Source organism: Penicillium soppii (assembly GCF_028829465.1).
Source record: "Penicillium soppii strain IBT 18220 chromosome Unknown utg000004l, whole genome shotgun sequence".
In the NCBI taxonomy this organism is placed as follows: Eukaryota; Fungi; Ascomycota; class Eurotiomycetes; order Eurotiales; family Aspergillaceae; genus Penicillium; species Penicillium soppii.
Genome location: NW_026643234.1, coordinates 4,150,570 through 4,167,381, shown reverse-complemented (window position 1 = coordinate 4,167,381; position 16,812 = coordinate 4,150,570). Strand labels below are relative to the sequence as shown.

General features: G+C 46.3%; 4 protein-coding genes across 4 annotated transcripts; all 4 read right to left on the bottom strand.

Annotated features, from left to right (window-relative positions):
* Positions 1–952: 952 nt before the first annotated feature.
* On the bottom strand, positions 953–4,177 carry N7529_004991 (Zn(II)2Cys6 transcription factor; the record flags this gene model as incomplete). Its single annotated transcript, XM_057240518.1, has 3 exons — positions 953–1,825; positions 1,888–1,940; positions 1,990–4,177. The coding sequence occupies 3 exons, from the start codon at positions 4,175–4,177 to the stop codon at positions 953–955; spliced, it is 3,114 nt and encodes a 1,037-aa protein (XP_057099813.1).
* Positions 4,178–5,315: 1,138 nt separating this feature from the next.
* Positions 5,316–7,195, bottom strand: N7529_004990 (MFS transporter; the record flags this gene model as incomplete). The annotated part of the gene is made up of 3 exons (XM_057240517.1): positions 5,316–6,042; positions 6,113–6,980; positions 7,099–7,195. 3 exons carry the CDS (start codon positions 7,193–7,195, stop codon positions 5,316–5,318), a joined length of 1,692 nt encoding a protein of 563 aa, XP_057099812.1.
* A 4,023-nt stretch (positions 7,196–11,218) lies between these two features.
* Positions 11,219–11,518, bottom strand: N7529_004989 (uncharacterized protein; the record flags this gene model as incomplete). Its single annotated transcript, XM_057240516.1, has 1 exon — positions 11,219–11,518. The coding sequence occupies one exon, from the start codon at positions 11,516–11,518 to the stop codon at positions 11,219–11,221; it is 300 nt and encodes a 99-aa protein (XP_057099811.1).
* A 4,119-nt stretch (positions 11,519–15,637) lies between these two features.
* On the bottom strand, positions 15,638–16,273 carry N7529_004988 (uncharacterized protein; the record flags this gene model as incomplete). The annotated part of the gene is made up of 1 exon (XM_057240515.1): positions 15,638–16,273. One exon carries the CDS (start codon positions 16,271–16,273, stop codon positions 15,638–15,640), a length of 636 nt encoding a protein of 211 aa, XP_057099810.1.
* Positions 16,274–16,812: the final 539 nt, after the last annotated feature.

The window sequence follows — 16,812 nt, the reverse complement described above, 5'->3', positions numbered from 1 at the left end:
AGCCAAATTCGCATTATCGGATTTCAAGTAGACAATTGGCGGTTCGACGCATATCCAGCGATAGAAAGTCCACCTAAGAGTATGATCAAAAGCACGCTGCACAAAAGTAGAGCCTTTTGAACCGGTCTAAGCAAGCAGATTATGTCAAATGCTATATTTCACCGTCCCAGAGAATCCGCAACTCCCTCGCAGTATGTAGCCGAAAAGAAAAGTCAAGACTGGGTGCTGGACCAGAAATGGCAGAGCCTCCTTGTGTGTGCTTCGTGGTTTCGGTGGGTCGCAGCGTCTCCGAAAGCGCTAATCAAAGCTCGGACTTGAAAAAGAAAGTGTTCTGGGGTTGGACTTGATTGTGAATACACATATTCTGAGTGAAACTTGCGAGGCGGGGGGACAGGGCAGACAGAGGTGATCGAAAATTGGAGATCGGAGTGGGCACCTGATGTCGAGATCAGGCAGTCAGGTCCAAGCGCAGATCTAGAATAGCACTGGTTGCTTTCTATTTGCGGTAAGAGCCGCGATCACTTGGGCATTGAAGGTTGGTGTGTTGGCCGTTAGAGAGAAAAAAAAGGCGGCAAGTGTTTGTTTTGGCCGAATCCTCCGTTGCTGCCCAAGGCAAGCCACCTCGCAACTACTCAAGGGCTAGATTTTACATACTGAGCTATATATATTACTAGACATTTAGCTCATCTTCAATTATTTAATTTTAGATGTTTGTGTATCGGTATCCATATAGTTATATAAATATATATATATATATATGTTGTAGTTGGTATCCAATAGAAAGATTCACAAGCCAAATTATACACAACCCCTTGCGAAATGATATCTTTTTTTTCCTTGCTCTCTCAATATATAGAAGGAGGCATGTGACGACAAGGGTGAATGAAAAAGAAAAAGAACGGCGCAAACTAGGAAGGGACGGCCGAAAGACAGCCAAGAGACAAAAAAACGCCTAAGGATCCCCTCCAGGAGCGCCAGCCCCCGAGCCACCAAAGAAATAACCCTCTAAAAGATCGTAGTTGGGATTCTCACTCCAGTCATGCTGGAAGTCCATTGCCATCCCAAAGCCAAGATCAATACCAACGTTTTGGCCCAGATTGGGACCTAAAGATGGTGCAGGCATCATGTTGTAATCCGGATTTGCTTCGCCTTCCATATTATTCTGGCTTTCTGCATCGCCAGATCCGAAATCCAAGAAATCCAGACTCATTCCTGGCGGCGCTTCTGTATCGGTAGGTGCTAAGCCATGAGCATTACTGCCAGGAGAGCCACTTTGTTGCGGCGAGTTGGAGTAGTAGAATTGCGGCTGAGGCTGCGGGGAACCCGCATTATCGTACTTGGGATAGTACTCCATAGATGGATTGTGCTGTCCATATGATCGGGACTGATCAGTTGGGAAATTGCGAGCCATTGATTCCGGCTGAGGGTAGGATTGCCCTCCGGCTCTATTCTCGGGTCGAGAACGGTCAGCCAGGGGAGTGTTGTCAGTGAAAAGATCAGCCAGGTTCATATCGAACTTTGGGACTGGGCGAGATGAGCGTGTCTGAGGTGCCCGACGAGCCTGACTTTGGCCTGCGCGGGGCTGCTGGTTGATGGGCTGTCGCGCCCGACCTGGGTAGAATTGGTTACCGGCCTGTGATGTAGCGTGGATCCGGCTCATATCGACCTGCGACCCAAAGCCGGTGGTGGAAAGACACATTTGGACAGTAGCCTTGCTCATGCGCTCAAATGCATCGCGACAGGCTTCGGCAGGCGGGCATTTGTGCATCAGATCACCCAGAACCGAAGTTGCGGCGAGTACTGTGAAGTCTACTTCGTCGAGAGTCTAATAGAGATGGAGATATTAGCAAGTTCGATCATGAAGGGTCCAGATCCGATAATACGCACTAAACGGCTTCTAACCAAAGGCGAATGCCAAATAGCATATAAGAAAGAGATTCCTAGAGAGTGTTAGCAATAAATCAAATACTACATAGACACAACACATACCAGCCATGAAGATATGATGCGTTGCAAGATAAGTATAGTTCACCAAGCGCACTCTGTGCAACTGGCGATAAATTCGAATCACTTTCTGGCCAGCCTCGGCGACGTTCAGATAGACGTGGTCCTCTTCATCGCCCTCGTCGAAATTTGAGAAAGAAGGACTCGAGACATCATCTGCAGGGGTTAGCTCCCCAGCTAGCTCTGCGGGGACTGTCAAGCTCTGCTGGTATAGCAGGATGATAGCTTGCCAGTAATTCAACTCGAGTAGTTCGATGGAAAACCTCACGCCTGTTTCTGGGCGTGTCGGTGCAGTCTCTTGCCACTCAACCAATCGGCGGTGCACATCATGGCGCCATGAGCGGAATGAGTCAAATCCCTGCAGGAAAGAGGAGGAGAGCTCAGTATGTGGGAGAATTGCTACACCGGAAGCTCTTCTCCGCACAGCGCGAACCTGTTGATATTGTAGGACATCGTGAATTTCCGATTGAAGGAGGCGTAGTTTGAAATAATGGAATGCGACATGCTTATAGGTAGGCGCTCCGTCTGAAGGTGTGAGTAGACCGGATTTGGTAATGTATTTATCGTCCATCATGGACGGGAATTCAGTGCTGATGGCCTGGTCACTGATACCAAATGGTCGTCCAACACAGGTAGCAACCAGCCGATCAAAGCTGTAGACACACCACCACAGGCGGCGGCGCAAATCGCGCACCCATTCGCGACGTCCTCGTTCGCGAGCATCGATCCGCGACTGTGCTTGATTTCCATCTTTCGTTGCGGAGTCAATGCCCACGCCGTCTTCGTAATGAAGTCCGAGATCGACTGCTAAGCGCATGGCAACGCCAACAATATACCAAAGACCCGGTGCAACAGGTCGCAGTAGGGCAAAACTGGCCAGAAGAAGCACTGCCTGCAGCTCTTCCAACCCACCAAAGCCTTCACTAGAAGATGAGCCGAGGAACGATTCCAGATGAATGATCGCCGAAGCGTGGTATTCTTCTGGTTGATATTGATGGCTCGAGAGTCTCGGCCTCTTCGCCCCAGACGAGGACTGGTCACGATCACCGCGGTTCTCCTCATCTGAGCTTTGAGGCTTATCCTCAAAAATAATTCCAGCGCCGATAGCGCACACGATATTAAGCACGTAGAGCGCACGCGGAGAACGGTTCTTTTCTTCTAGTGAATATGTGCGATCCAACAATTCCATGAAATCTCCCCGATGGAGGATCGGCATCTGAGGATTCGCATGTTCGAAATAGAGATCGACCAGTCGCTCTGCGAGCTCTCGATCCGGGAACCCCGCGCGCTTCATCATCGGTCTTGTTTGCAGGCCGAAGAAAGAATCGCGCATACTGCTTCCTCCTCCAGAGGTACCAGCAGCACTTTGCGGCAAACGATCGCTCGTGCGGACCGAAGCACGCTCCGGCATATTGCCAGGGAGCGAACTCCTCACCGCAGCAAAAACAACCCGGGCGAATGAGATGCCCGATGTCGAACCGAGATATCGTGGATCGGAGGTACCCTGCACAGAGACCATGCCAATATTCGAAACCAAATTATGTAGGCGCCAATTATCCTCGTTCGTGGGGTCGCCCTCTGCATCGCGAACAAGCTCTCCTTCCCTTTGATCAGACTGGCCAAGTTCTTCTTTTGAGGTATTCTTCCCCCGTACTTTTTCCGCTACAGAACGTTCTCCGACCTGTCCATCCGAGCCGGTTTGGGCTTGCGCGGTGTCCCCATCAGTCTCAACTTTGATAGCCTCTTCCTCATCGAAAGCCACGACCTTCTTAAACTCAATATTGTTGTCCGCCAATTGCTTTTCAAGATGTGCTACACGAGTTTCCAAAAAATAGACGTAGCTGCGGGGAATCTCCCGCTTCGTGATGGGGTCGTATCCGACGCAGCGCACACCGGCCTTTTCGCAAGACTGGCAGCGCGGTAGGCGCTGGTCACAGCGATTCTTGCGTAGTCGGCATCGATTGCACGCGGAAACATTGCGAAATGAGGAGGATGCGGTGGACGAGACGGTGGCGGTTGAGCGAGCGGGCGAGGCAGAGGGCACACCCGCTGAAGGATTTGGTGCATCCCGCGATGAATGCGCGGTGTCGGTTTGAGTCGGAGGATCATTCGGAGGATGTGGTCTCTTCTTTCCTGAAGAGACCGGGGTGGGCGGCGAAGGGGGGTTAGGCATTATTAGGACCAAGTGACGAGTACCGCAAACTCGCGATCATTTCTGTGCGGAGACGGAGATTGTCGGGAACTGCGTCTTGACTCCACAGACCAGATCAACAGTCATGATAAGATCACAGTGGATTTTGGGTTGTTCTCGGCAGGTGTTTTTTTTTTTTCGGTACTTCGAGAGGTTCGAATTGAATGGAGTGGAAAAAGGCCCGCAGCGGAAACGTGGGAGCCCCAATCTCCCTCTCCGCGTAAATTCCGCAAAACCGGAAAAAGATTATCCTCCGTGATTGGACTGTGGCACTAAATGTCTGTAAAACTAAACGTAAACGAATGAATGCGAAAGATCGAAGAATATGGGGAAAAGGAGAAGTATCGAGGGTTTCTGGTGGAGTGCCTCCCCAGCTCGGAATTTAAGTTGCCCTCGGGAACGAGCATCTCGGTTCACTCGGTTCCCCAGACTTTTGAAAAAAAAATTAAAAAGTGCCGAACGGGAAGGCTACAGCGATCCTTTAGGACTTTTGTTCTTTGATTTCAAGGGCTTGGGATCTGGAGATTTGTGGACCACACCCCCCACTCCCCGCCGTCAGAAGAGACATATGACAGGTGTCTTGAGGGGGAACATGAAGAGACTATATAACATGCTGCAAATGTCATCTGATTTTGATTTGGATTTGAAATAATTTCAAAAATGGCCGGACACCCGTCGGAAACCATGAATATGCAGGTCCACTGTCATGAGTGAAACATGCATATGGAGTGGTCTAGGATATAGTTACAAGAGAAGATTGTAGAGATGAAGACAGTCGTTAACATTGAGCGAATCGTAACAACATACTCTAACAAAGATAGAATGCTTGCGTCATAAATGAACTGAACAACAAAAACACGAATAGCCTCCTGATTGATGCATATGAGTATGATCATGATATAACCTGTCGATGCTCCAAAATGAAACTAAAAAGAGACCCAATTTTATGCCTTGGCATATGCAATAAACCATCTATATAATGCGCCACTCCCTGGTCTCCAAAGAATAAAAATCATAAGAAAAGAAGAAGATGAGGTATCATGAGAATAGAAATAAATGCCTTTCCAGAAGGCCAGAGAGAAAGTAGGAAGATGCTGCAAAAAATGCAAATTTCGGTTGTTTAAACCTTGGTATCGTGTGTGACTTCGTCGAGAGCCTTCAGGTCGAGTAGCGAGGGGTCGAAATCAGTGTCGAGACTAGAGCGCAAAGAAAGCAGTCGCTGTTCTTCCTCGAACTCAGGCTGATTGGTCTTGAAACGCTCTGGCTCGGATGACTCCTCCTCCAGCCAGAAACTTTGGATGGCGCCGATGAAGCAGACAAGGCCGCATGCCCACCAGGCGAGCACGGAAAAGCCACTCTCGAGACCCTGAGAGTGGAGCATACCAGTGATGGTGGGACCAAAGGCACGGCTAAGACTAGCGGTTGAGGCGGCAGCGCCGTTAATGCGGCCCAGCACTTTGGTGGATGGGGCGTAATTTGCGAGAAGGATGTTGATGGATGGGAAAGCGATGACGTGGAAGGTAATCTTGCTGATGAGGGACACATAGACAGAAAGCATTTGAAACTTGGCCGGAAGGAGAACGAGGTAAGGCACAGCCATGTAGAGAGGGGGCCAGGCAAGTAAGACGAAGCGGAAGCAGCGAATAGTGCCGAAGTTCTTGACGACAAATGGGAAAAACCACAGTTGGGCAATCATCGAGTACACGCCTTGAACAGCGAGCATAAACCCGATGGTCTTCGTGGCCATTCCGAGACCGCCGGTAAACTTGAAGGGCAACGATACGGCGTCATCGGATATGGGAGTGCTCAGGAAAACAGGCATCAGCTGATCAAATGATACGCTGTGGCTGCAACAGAAAAATGTATGTCAGTAACTCGTTCAGACGTATCGGATAGAAGGGTGCTGTGCCAACTCACTATGCAAGGATCCCGTAGGCAATAATAGCCAAGATGACTTTTCGGGTAAATGCCTTGGGCGCACGGCTCTTCTGCCCCTCCAAGTCGCAATCAGCCGGAGAAGCGTCACTGGGGCGCAAGCAAGGTGATGATTCGACACTTCCGTATCCAGGCGCATCATCGAAGTATTTCTTCTCAATCATATCGGAACCATCAGGAAGCTGCACGCGCGAACCCCAACATATGTTGACCAACCACTGGCCGAGCTCGACGCCGCGGTCACGGCGGTGCTTCTTCTCGGGGTGCGTTTCTTCCAAAAACAGGCAACCGACCACGATTCCACAAATTAGAACAGTGACGCAAACCAAGTTGGGCAGCAGGAACGGGAATTTGTCCCACAGGGTGTTGCGCGAGAAGAGGACCGGGTAGTTGTCGCAGGGTTGGGACAAAGCGCCGCCCATAGCCGGTCCAATAATCGATCCGAGACACCAGACAAACGGCATGATCGAATAAGCTCGCGGTTGGTGCTCTTTCTTCGTGACGATCTCCGCAACCGTCGTCTGAAGAACCCCGATATTGCCGTTTAATAAGCCGCCTAGCGCGCGTGCAATCATAGCCGTGGCCAGGTTGGGCGCAAATCCGAAGACTACCATGCTGACGGCCGTGCCCACCAAGCCCATGATGAGCACTGGTTTACGGCCAATCCGATCACTCATACGCCCCCAGAACATACCCGCTGAAAATTCAGCGAAGGTGAATGCGGATGTGATCATTCCAGCGTACATCGCAATCTGGCGGTCGTTGTCCGTCACATGGAATGATTCGACCATGCGATATACATATGGGAAAATTGACATAAAAGCAATCGGTTCACAGATCCGGACGAGTGCTGCACGACATCGTCAGCAATCAATAAGCTTCGGTTATAGATGTTGGACCGCGTGCTGGCATAACTATGTGTTTGAGGGGGGAGATTTCATAGTTCGCATTGCAAAAGTACCACTTACCTAAGACGAACAACTGCCGGATTGGAAATGTAGACGAGTCATCTTCAATATCTTTGTTCGAGCGCCGGCCCTGTAGACAGGCTGGTCGTTGGAACATTGTGATGAGATATCGAAGGTCGAAATATGCAATAAATAAGAATTTCGCAGAGCCTTCGAATACACTTCGCTTCCCTTAAAAAAAAATAGGTTGAATGACAGGTCCAAAATCGAAAACAAAGTACCAGAAAAAAGGTGCTTTTGTCTCCTTGATTTTCCCAGAGTGGATCTTAAGTTGTAAGGGAGAGAATGTAATGGTTGATATATGAGATTGGTGCAATTGGAGCAAGGAGGACCGTCTTTTGGTTTTAGGGCTTCAGCATTGCTCCCCCTTTGGAAAATCGGTATCGATAAGGTAAATCTTCGGGTTCTCAAGAGACTATGAGACACCTGCAAGGGAGAGAGAGTTGACACCTTCGAAAAGTTATAGGAGGAACAATATCACGAGATCGAGTTGGGGCTTGACTGTGGCTAGGAGTTCAAGAATGAAGAAAGGGATCTATGAAGAATCCTAATAAGGTATATGGAGATTGGAAAGGGGAATCAAGATGTCCAAGTTTAGAGGCTCAATTGGATGGAAGGGAGAGGGTCATTCCAAGAAAAAGAAGAAGACAATGAAGTGGGAAAGGGGAAGCTATTATACTAATGAAGTTGACAGTGGATAGGTCTATAGACATGATCAGGCGCCAAAGAACTAAAACGTCAACGGTTCATCACCACACATCCATGGATAGAGATTTCGGTTACAGCTGTACAGGATGCGGTTGCCAGCAAACATTGAATCAGGATAAAGACGAACGAAGTGGGTCAATGTGATTTTTTTTCCCTTTATTTATTTGAATTTAATAAAAACATATACATATCAAAATATTATATTATATTATAATAACATATAATATCATATATTTTATATTATATTAAAAGGGTTTTATTATTTATGGATCGGGGAACTTTATGGATCTGACCATTCATAGAGATTTGACATGTTCCGTGAGAAGAAGAAAAAAGAGGCGGGAACGGAAGAAGTACCCCGGAGGTAAGGAAAGGGGGAGAGAGAACCAATGGGCAAGAAGGAATACATCATGATTCTGATTTACTTGTAGTATATATTTATTTTTAATTTTTGGGATATGAATTTTTATACCATTTGATACCATTTTTCGGGGGAAAACACATTGGTTTCCGAAATCCTTATAAAAATCCAGAATCAGAACTATCAATCAAATCAGATCATTCTTGGTCTGGTAACACTAGCACAGTATAAAATCAAAATCAAAATCAAATTACTAGACTTGTAGTACATTTTAATTCGACAGATCTGATCCATCCCCCCAGATCGAGCGAAAAAGGTAAAGGCTGATACATACTAAATCCTGTTTAGTTTGATTTATTCAGACCCACTGCCCTGAGTCCCGGGCCCCCGGGGAACAGCGTTAGGCCTACTCTACTGCGTACACTTAGCCCCCAAAACGGCGCTAACTGCTACCACCCGTATGGCGTAAGGCAGGGGTGATCCGTTTTATTATTTTTTTTTACCCAGAGGTGTGGTTTTAGTGTCCCCTAGTGAGATGATAGATCTCGCATCCTTTGGACTCTGCGCCTCCCCGAGACTTGTAGCACTAGTATGAACCTAGAGAGAGAGAGAAAGACGAAAAAAAGAATACATCGACAAAATTTTGGACTATGTGAGATCGAGAATCGAAAACTAAATTGATATAATTAAAATGACCAAAATGAAAGAAAAAGAAAAAGAAAAAAAAAGAGTGTCTCTCTGTGTCAAACCAGAAACCATACTAGCATACGGAGTATACCATAAATATTGTAATCTCAATATCGTCATACTCTTCACGTAGCGGGGTCCTCACCGCTAGCCGCTTTCCTAGTGTACGTTGTATAGTATAGTCGTAAGGTGTTCTCAGGAGAAATTGAACTTTTCAGACATCGACGTTGAAGGTGAACTGGCAGATTGGGTCCAAAGATAGGCAAAACGTGGAAAATCGCGGAATAGCATTCAAGCATACATAGAGCTAAAGCAAGTTTCGTACGAAGGGTCAATCACCTAGACATGCGGTGTACATCTCAAGAAGAGAAAAAACCTGGTATGAAGCCAATTGGGCGCCGTCCCGTCCGTTGTCAAACCATATTGTATTGTCCGGAGACCAAAATGTATACAACCGTACAAGGTGAAAACCGTTGAGGGAAAAATCGACCCCCAGTTTGTCCATCTAGTCGGGATTGAAGTGTGTTCGATAGACATGACTAGTTAGTTATTGCGCGACATAAAAATGTTCCATCGATCATAATCTAGCATAGTGGGTCGGATGATGTCTACCCTCGCGATCCCCCAGTGGCTCTAAAGAAAGGGATATTAATTCCAACTTCGCAGAACCCAAAATTTAAGCACGGCATGTCCCTCCCATCACTTTGGCACTGATGGAGCCGAACCGGTATAAAAAAGAGAGGCTATTGAAATCCTCGATGATCGTCCTGTCACTAAAGGTATGTACATACACACCGTATGGGGTACTACAAAGGTAAAATATACTCTAAAACATGTATTGTTAGTTTTCTTAAATGGTAATTGATTTGTGAGACCTTCGAGAAGACCCCAAAGAATCAGCTGAGCGTGTCACAAATTCACCGACACTTCCGAAATTCATTTATCGGCCGTTAGAGGTCGATCGCGACAGGGGAAAACAATGTCCACCATTTTACCCCTTTGCCCCTTATATTATACAAATATTTTACATAATCCTGCCTAGGCAGAAAAGAAAGATATAACAACGTGGCAATAGAGCATAATTACATTATAATCAAATTTATTTTTTGCCACTTTTTATTTACAATGTATCTGGCAAATGCAATGGAATCTATCGAAAAGTCGGTAAAGTGCCGACCCAGTAGGCGCAACTTGCATGAGACCCAAGGGATCGGGAAGAAGTGGGACCATTTATTTGAATCTCGTATAGAAAAAGATATGCACTAGTTGATCGACTCCATTCTTAATGGCGTACAGGAAAATTGTTCGAGACCACGCGAGTGAGAGGGGCAAACAAGCCGGTGAGATGGTTTTGTATATAGTAGTATGTACGATGATCACGAAGTCCTTGAATTAATTAGTTATAAAAAACATTAATGATAGTAACAACGTCATACCGGTAGACTTCCACGCCGCCTAAAGCGGATTTTTGTACCTTGTCAAACCGTCAGTGCAACAAAATGTAACCAGATCGTAGTATTGTTGATCTCGGGCAAGCAAACAGTTTGGCGATACAAAGATTCATCAAAGATCATTAAAAAAAAAGTAACTGCAACAACAGGCCGATACAAGCCCCGATTCTGACAAGCAGCGCGTTGACAAATTCTTCCATGCATGAAACATCGATCGCAATGCATGCATTTCATCCAGTGATACCATTGGCCACAAGGGCCAACCATCAACTGATGGCAGGTTTTCGAGGGTATTCGTAACCCAAAATGCCCAACGTGGTTCGACTTGGATGTAGCGGTGACTGTTATTCATGTTGCTCATAATAATGAAGCCCGTTATCTTCCCTGCATCACGCGACAGTGCGCTGCCGCCGTAGCTCCGTCAGCGAAGTCGTGTCGACCTCGATATCCATTCGGACTGTTCGGAAGGAGTATTGCGACCCAACTGTTGGTTGACTGTGAACAAAGCGCGGGGAATAATAATGCTTTTAAAAAAAATAATTTATATAAACTCTCACAGATTCATGTTCCCATTGTAATATAGACGTCGATCATGTGAGGCTTCAAGTACCCGACCCTGCAGCCAACCGAATATTCTATGTATGGTGGGGGTAGAAAGGAACCCCAGCTCCTTTCTTCCGATTCTCGCCACTTTTAAAAAGGGGGGTAAACAAAGATGAACTGGCCGCTTCGTTTGCATCAATAGACCGGGTATGAGAATGATTGACACTAAGCGGTGTGTCTCTTGGCTGCAATCCCTTCATCTGCTGCAACAAGGGTGGATGCTTTGACGTCTTGTTTTGAACCTCGGGTCCTCGTTCCTGGCATCCTGTTGGTACACAGGGCTCGGTGAACTGCACGTCTGCTATACAACCTATGGCGCATTGTTCGCAGCCCCGCCATTTGCATCTGCACCGCCGGTAAGCTGTCCGACTTTGACCGTCGAGAATTTTCGACGCCCATCGTGATTTGAACCGGTGGGGCGTATGTAGCCCATATCGATATCCAGACCTCTGCGGTTATTGTTGCCCAACCTAAAGAGCCTCGCAAAAGACGGTGAGCCAAGACGCATCTTTCTAGAGCATTGATGACGCCGAGTTATCCGTTTCACGATGCCCTTATCAACACTTCGGTGATTCTTCCGATATGTGCTGGCTCCAACAGCCAGTGACATCGTATACAACGTGAACGTTCAAATTCTGGATCTACTATGTCGTGTTCCACCCCACCGTCGTCAGACATTGTCCCAAAAGCTCCTACATTCCTCACTGTGCCCTTGCTATATCTACCATTCCAAAGTGAGCAGAATAATGCATCACGCCATAGATTTGCACCTCAATATCCCCCGATCGAGCTTAATGACCAATGTGAGGCGGCTTCCACCGACATCGTGTCGGTGCCGTCTATCGCGCACTCGTAATTCCCAGATCGTATATGCCTGCCGCGATTACCGCTACATTGCCAATGATGCGAGAGCAAGCCTACAGCTCGATTACATACAGATCTTTCCACCTCGGCAAGATACCGGGACAAGGTCGCCACCATGTCTGGCATTTGTCCAGATTGATCCATCGCAGGCATTGTGTTTTGGAAGGGAACGCTAAACAATCTAGCTTTGACTATATACTACAGTAGGCACAGAGGCTCCATGATCGACGTTAGACAGCTGCCGCACCGTATTGTCGGGTTCTGACAGTCGCATCAATCCCAGATAATCGATTGTGTGGCGCTGGGCCACTCCAGGCTAAAAAGGAAAAATACAAAGACAATGCACGATGGAAAAGAATTCCCTGCATACAACGTATAGGAAAACTCCCTTTGACATGACTAGCTTCCGATCTAGGGGAAGCCGGGCAAAATGGCCCCAAGGGCTGGTGGGCTCAGACTTTTTCGTAGCGGGCCCCTCTGCCGTGATGGTTGACGGGAAGAAAACTTAGTTGTGTGATCTATCAACTTTTGGGTGTCACCGCGCCGGTGGTGTATGGCCTAGTTGCTCAATCATTCCAGATATTATTCCATGTCAACATGGCGGCAAAAAGCAAAAAGGGCGGAATATAAACACAAGGGTTTAACTTCGTATGCCCCTCGAAAGCACCACCAATTACCCCATGTAGGTAATAGACGTATGCGCATTGCAGATCATTATGAATCATGTTCTCAGGTCTATCGATCGCAAATCGCTCGATTCGGCTTGACACGGGTGGCTCTCCTAATTTTGACCAAAAGGCACCAAGTCGATTTTTCACGACATCAATAAAGCGCCACAAACTGTGCCGTCCCTGCAATGTGTGCTTTGCAAGGAGATACCTAATTTTCTACGTAGTTTACCCGATCGATCGAGAAAAATAAGAGTTTAAAGTCAATTGCTGTGTCGAGCATTGATACGATCTCGATTCCGATCTCGAACCTTGCGCGAGATGGACTCGCGATGTGTTACATGATGTCCTTAAGCTGCTTATTTTGGCGATCGATGGTCCAAGTAGTACTGGGATTTGATACTTATGAACTTTGCCACCCTGGGTCTTAGACACAATGGTGGAGTCCGTCGCCTTACTGCTGATGCGATGTATAAGACTAGAACACGTCTCCGTACTATCTCGTATGTTGTATCTCCAGGAAGAGGTATAGCTGGACCTCTAAGCTTATTATTCTGACACGCTGTCACAATAACTGCCGATCAGCCGCCCTTCCAAATACCGATCTGGACTCTATGGGTTTTATCCCAGATCTCGGAATGTTTCGATTCCTAAAGGTGTTTTTACTCGACACTATTAAAAGCTGCATTCAAATTGAGTGTGGAATCGGCAAGCGTATCCGTAGAAAAGGACCCACGCATAACGTAGTGCTGTACATTAAAATATAAAAAGTCAAGATCTGAATTTGTCTAGAGTGCACAACCTTGCAGGTCCCTTAGTGTGTATCGAATCCATTGAAGTGACGAAATTCTGGGGCTGGGTCCGGCAGCTGAGCGGGGGCTCCGCGGACGAATCAGATATCTAAAATGTCATTCTTTACCATCGGGGAACCGCGGAAACATACAAGGTACCAGTTCCTGCTCAGTTAAGAATAAGTACAGCTATCTACATCTATGGAGTACATTAGTGGACCAAATATCAAGAATGTACGGTACATACGTTTATTTGGTACTTACAAAGGTATGTACTTTTTTTCCACTCTATTTCTGTAACCAACAGGAACGATCGACTCCTTTACCCCACCAGTGGCGAGCGGAAGCAGTGATCCGGTGCCGCGATGACGGGTACAAAAAACAAAAGTTCTGCGAGTGGACACGAATCACATCTTGTCTTTGCAAGGATTTTCACACTATTGATTCTATTGTTGGTCATGTGAACAGCCATTGTCCCCTTTCTTTGATTTTTTCTTTACGCCTTTTGTCCAAGGTACCAAGTGGGGCCGACTTTGGTCTTTCAGCTGGACCTGTACTCCGTACCTTGGTCAAATTGTGTACCTATGCTGTACTTTTTTTTAGCCTTGCTTCATTGATTCTGGACTCTTTGGGGCTGATCCGGGACATGATCAAGATCCGTTCCCCTGCAGCGGTCTAGACATCGGAATTATTGGGTAAGCTATGATCACGTGCTCATTGTTTATGTCGTTGATTTGTGTGGAAGGGCAACTTGGGTATGATTCACTCAATTCAAAATTCAGGTATCCTGTTTTAGATGCTTGTGATTCCATATTTTGATGCTTGTTCTCCTAATATCCTGGGTGTAAACAAAGCTACACATACATATACAGTACTAGACAATGATCAAACTCATCTTCAGCCTCATTCCCATTTCGTTGCTATCGAATGCACAATTATGCAGGCAGTGATACCCAAGAAAACAGCAGAGCGTACTGGGTGCACCGCACTGGTGTGACAGTAAATTGTGTCGATTCACGAGGCAACAGTGCCTCCTTTTGACGCTACTTGTGGAAATACATCAACCATGTTCGGATTCCTCCATCAGACAACCGAGCCTCAGATCCCGAGTCCCGAGCGGCAGAGCATATGCATGAACTTTCTTATGGCCCCATAAATTTTACTCAATCGTAAAGGAAGATCGAAAATGTAGCGCCACCGATCGTCTCCAGATAGAGTCCAGATTCAGAACCTGCATAAACTCTCAAGAGCTGAGACTGACGGCAAAAGTACAACAACAAGGGCCGGTTCCTTCCCCAAAGTACCTTTGCTGCCCTGGGCTAAGAGCGAATCGTCTTCATGATATGTACCCTTTTTAGATGTGACAGCGGATCGAAGAGTGCTATTTGTGATGAACCTAGCTTATAGGCGGAAGACGTAGACCAACCAGCTCAGATCGCTGGGTCTTCTATGATACGTCTACTGTACAAGTTAGTTACCCAGTACCTACTTAGGTAACACTGGAAAATAGGGATGAACGATCTGTTGATACTGCGAAGCTTTAATCAAATTTTCTACCCGGTAGTACAGATTGAGTTGATTCCAAATCTCGAGAATTCCAAATAATTACCCATACATGCAAGTTACTGTATACCAACAAGTATGCTCCTCTTGGGCTCTCTTTATTCGTTCATTATTATCATTGCCCCTGTTGATGACTAGACGTAATCCTGCTAAGCATGTAGATATGCAGGTCGGTGTGGCTCCCCATCCTGCGCGGTTTTCACCTATATACGCATTATATCCCACGCAAAGAAAAGAAGGCATTATAGACACAACTATACACATGGGCACTGCGACTTTCCGTGGTTCGAGTAATAGGTGTGTCGTGGATATATGCATATTCTGGTAATATTCATCATCTGATCTTAAAAGGAGTAGTCGAACTCTGTCTTCGTAGTTGCATCAAAGTTTGTATCACTAATTGGCGCCTAAAACCGTGTAACTCATATAAGATTAGCTTACTCTCTTGAGTCATCCTTGATTATGCCAAAACTCTGCCTGACGAATCCAGACTGACACCTTGTTCGGGTATGTGAAAATGACTTGTTATGTATGTTGTTGGAGAGGCTTGATCAGCCATATACGAAAAAAAGTTTGAATCGTTTAAAGCAAGACAGAAATCAAAGTTTCACCCGAATTAATGAGATAAAAAAAACAAAAAAACAAAAAAACAAAAAATTCTTTAATCCAACCCCTCATCATCGATAGCATATCGTTGCCAAAGAAAAAAAAAAAAAAGAGCAAATCGTGATGGCGGAACTAGTTCATTTGACCGTCGAGATATCAAAAGCCAAATGCCAAAATAACCCAGTGGTACTTGACGTGAGAAATCATCGAGATATGCGAAGCAAGCACTTTAGTGTTTCAAAAACTCGAACCCAAAGCAGTTTGACAGGAGGCTTCTTCGTCTGAAAGGAAGTCAAAACCAGAGATATCAGTAGCTCTACTGCTTCTGCCAGTAACGGATTCCGGGTGCTGTGAGTCATTTTCATCAAGCTGTCCTTTCTGTGTCAATTGCGCACGTAGTTCAAGGCGTGTAAGCTGGTCTGCCATGGAAGAGACCTGATGGGCCGTCGAAAATTGCGCATCACATAGGGTTTGCATGAGTTCTTGTTGCAGTTTCGTTTGATCATTGGCTATCTTCAACAAATCTTCATGCATGCTGACTTGTTCATTCAAGTGATTGAATTGTTGAATAGAATCTTGCAAGTTGATAACATGGTCTTGCAACGTGTCAATGCGAAGTTGTTGGGCGGCGACTGCTTTCTGGTCTGTGTATGGCACATACTTTAGCGTGTCCAGAGTTTCCTTAGACACGTTGGCATGAGTCTTTGAAGATTCCCGGCTGCTTTCTGCTTGTTTAAAGCTCTGGCAGAAACTATCCGAACACGCATGTGGCCCGCGCTTGATCCTACATTCCACACATTTGACAGCTCTGAGTTCTTCCCTATCCACCTCATTGGATCTCCTCTCCTCTGCCATAGGAGACCTCAGGTCCATTATGAGGAGACTGAGCCGTTTGTCAAACCTTTCAACTTTCTGTCTAAGTGCCTCTATGCTGGGTTTGAGGCTTTCGCTATCCCGGTTGCATTCCTGAACTGGTATTGGATACTTGACTCCCCGAGGCTGTTCTTTACTGAAAGTTGACTCCATGATCAAAGTGATGCAAGAGAAAGAGATTTCCAGAGCACAGAGAAAAAAGTGTTGAGGAGTCATCGTGCTATAATGCCGTCATAGGGATCCACGGATGCGTGTTGGCGATCCCAAGGTTCTTGATCGAACCCTCGATTGGTACATATTTATATAGCCAGCTACATACTTGTTGTCCAGAAAGTTCGGAAATAGTTTATAAGTAAGGTATTCGAATCCAATGGTGTGAGGGAATAGGAGCTTGCCGCTATATAATTACAGTTGAAAGGGAGTGAGAACGGGCTTCATAGAAACTTGAGCTATAGGACCAAGAAGGCAGATTAGAGGCCATGGAAATGTGATAATAGAGAGATATTTGAGAGTGTCTCCGGACTTTCTAAACAGCATGT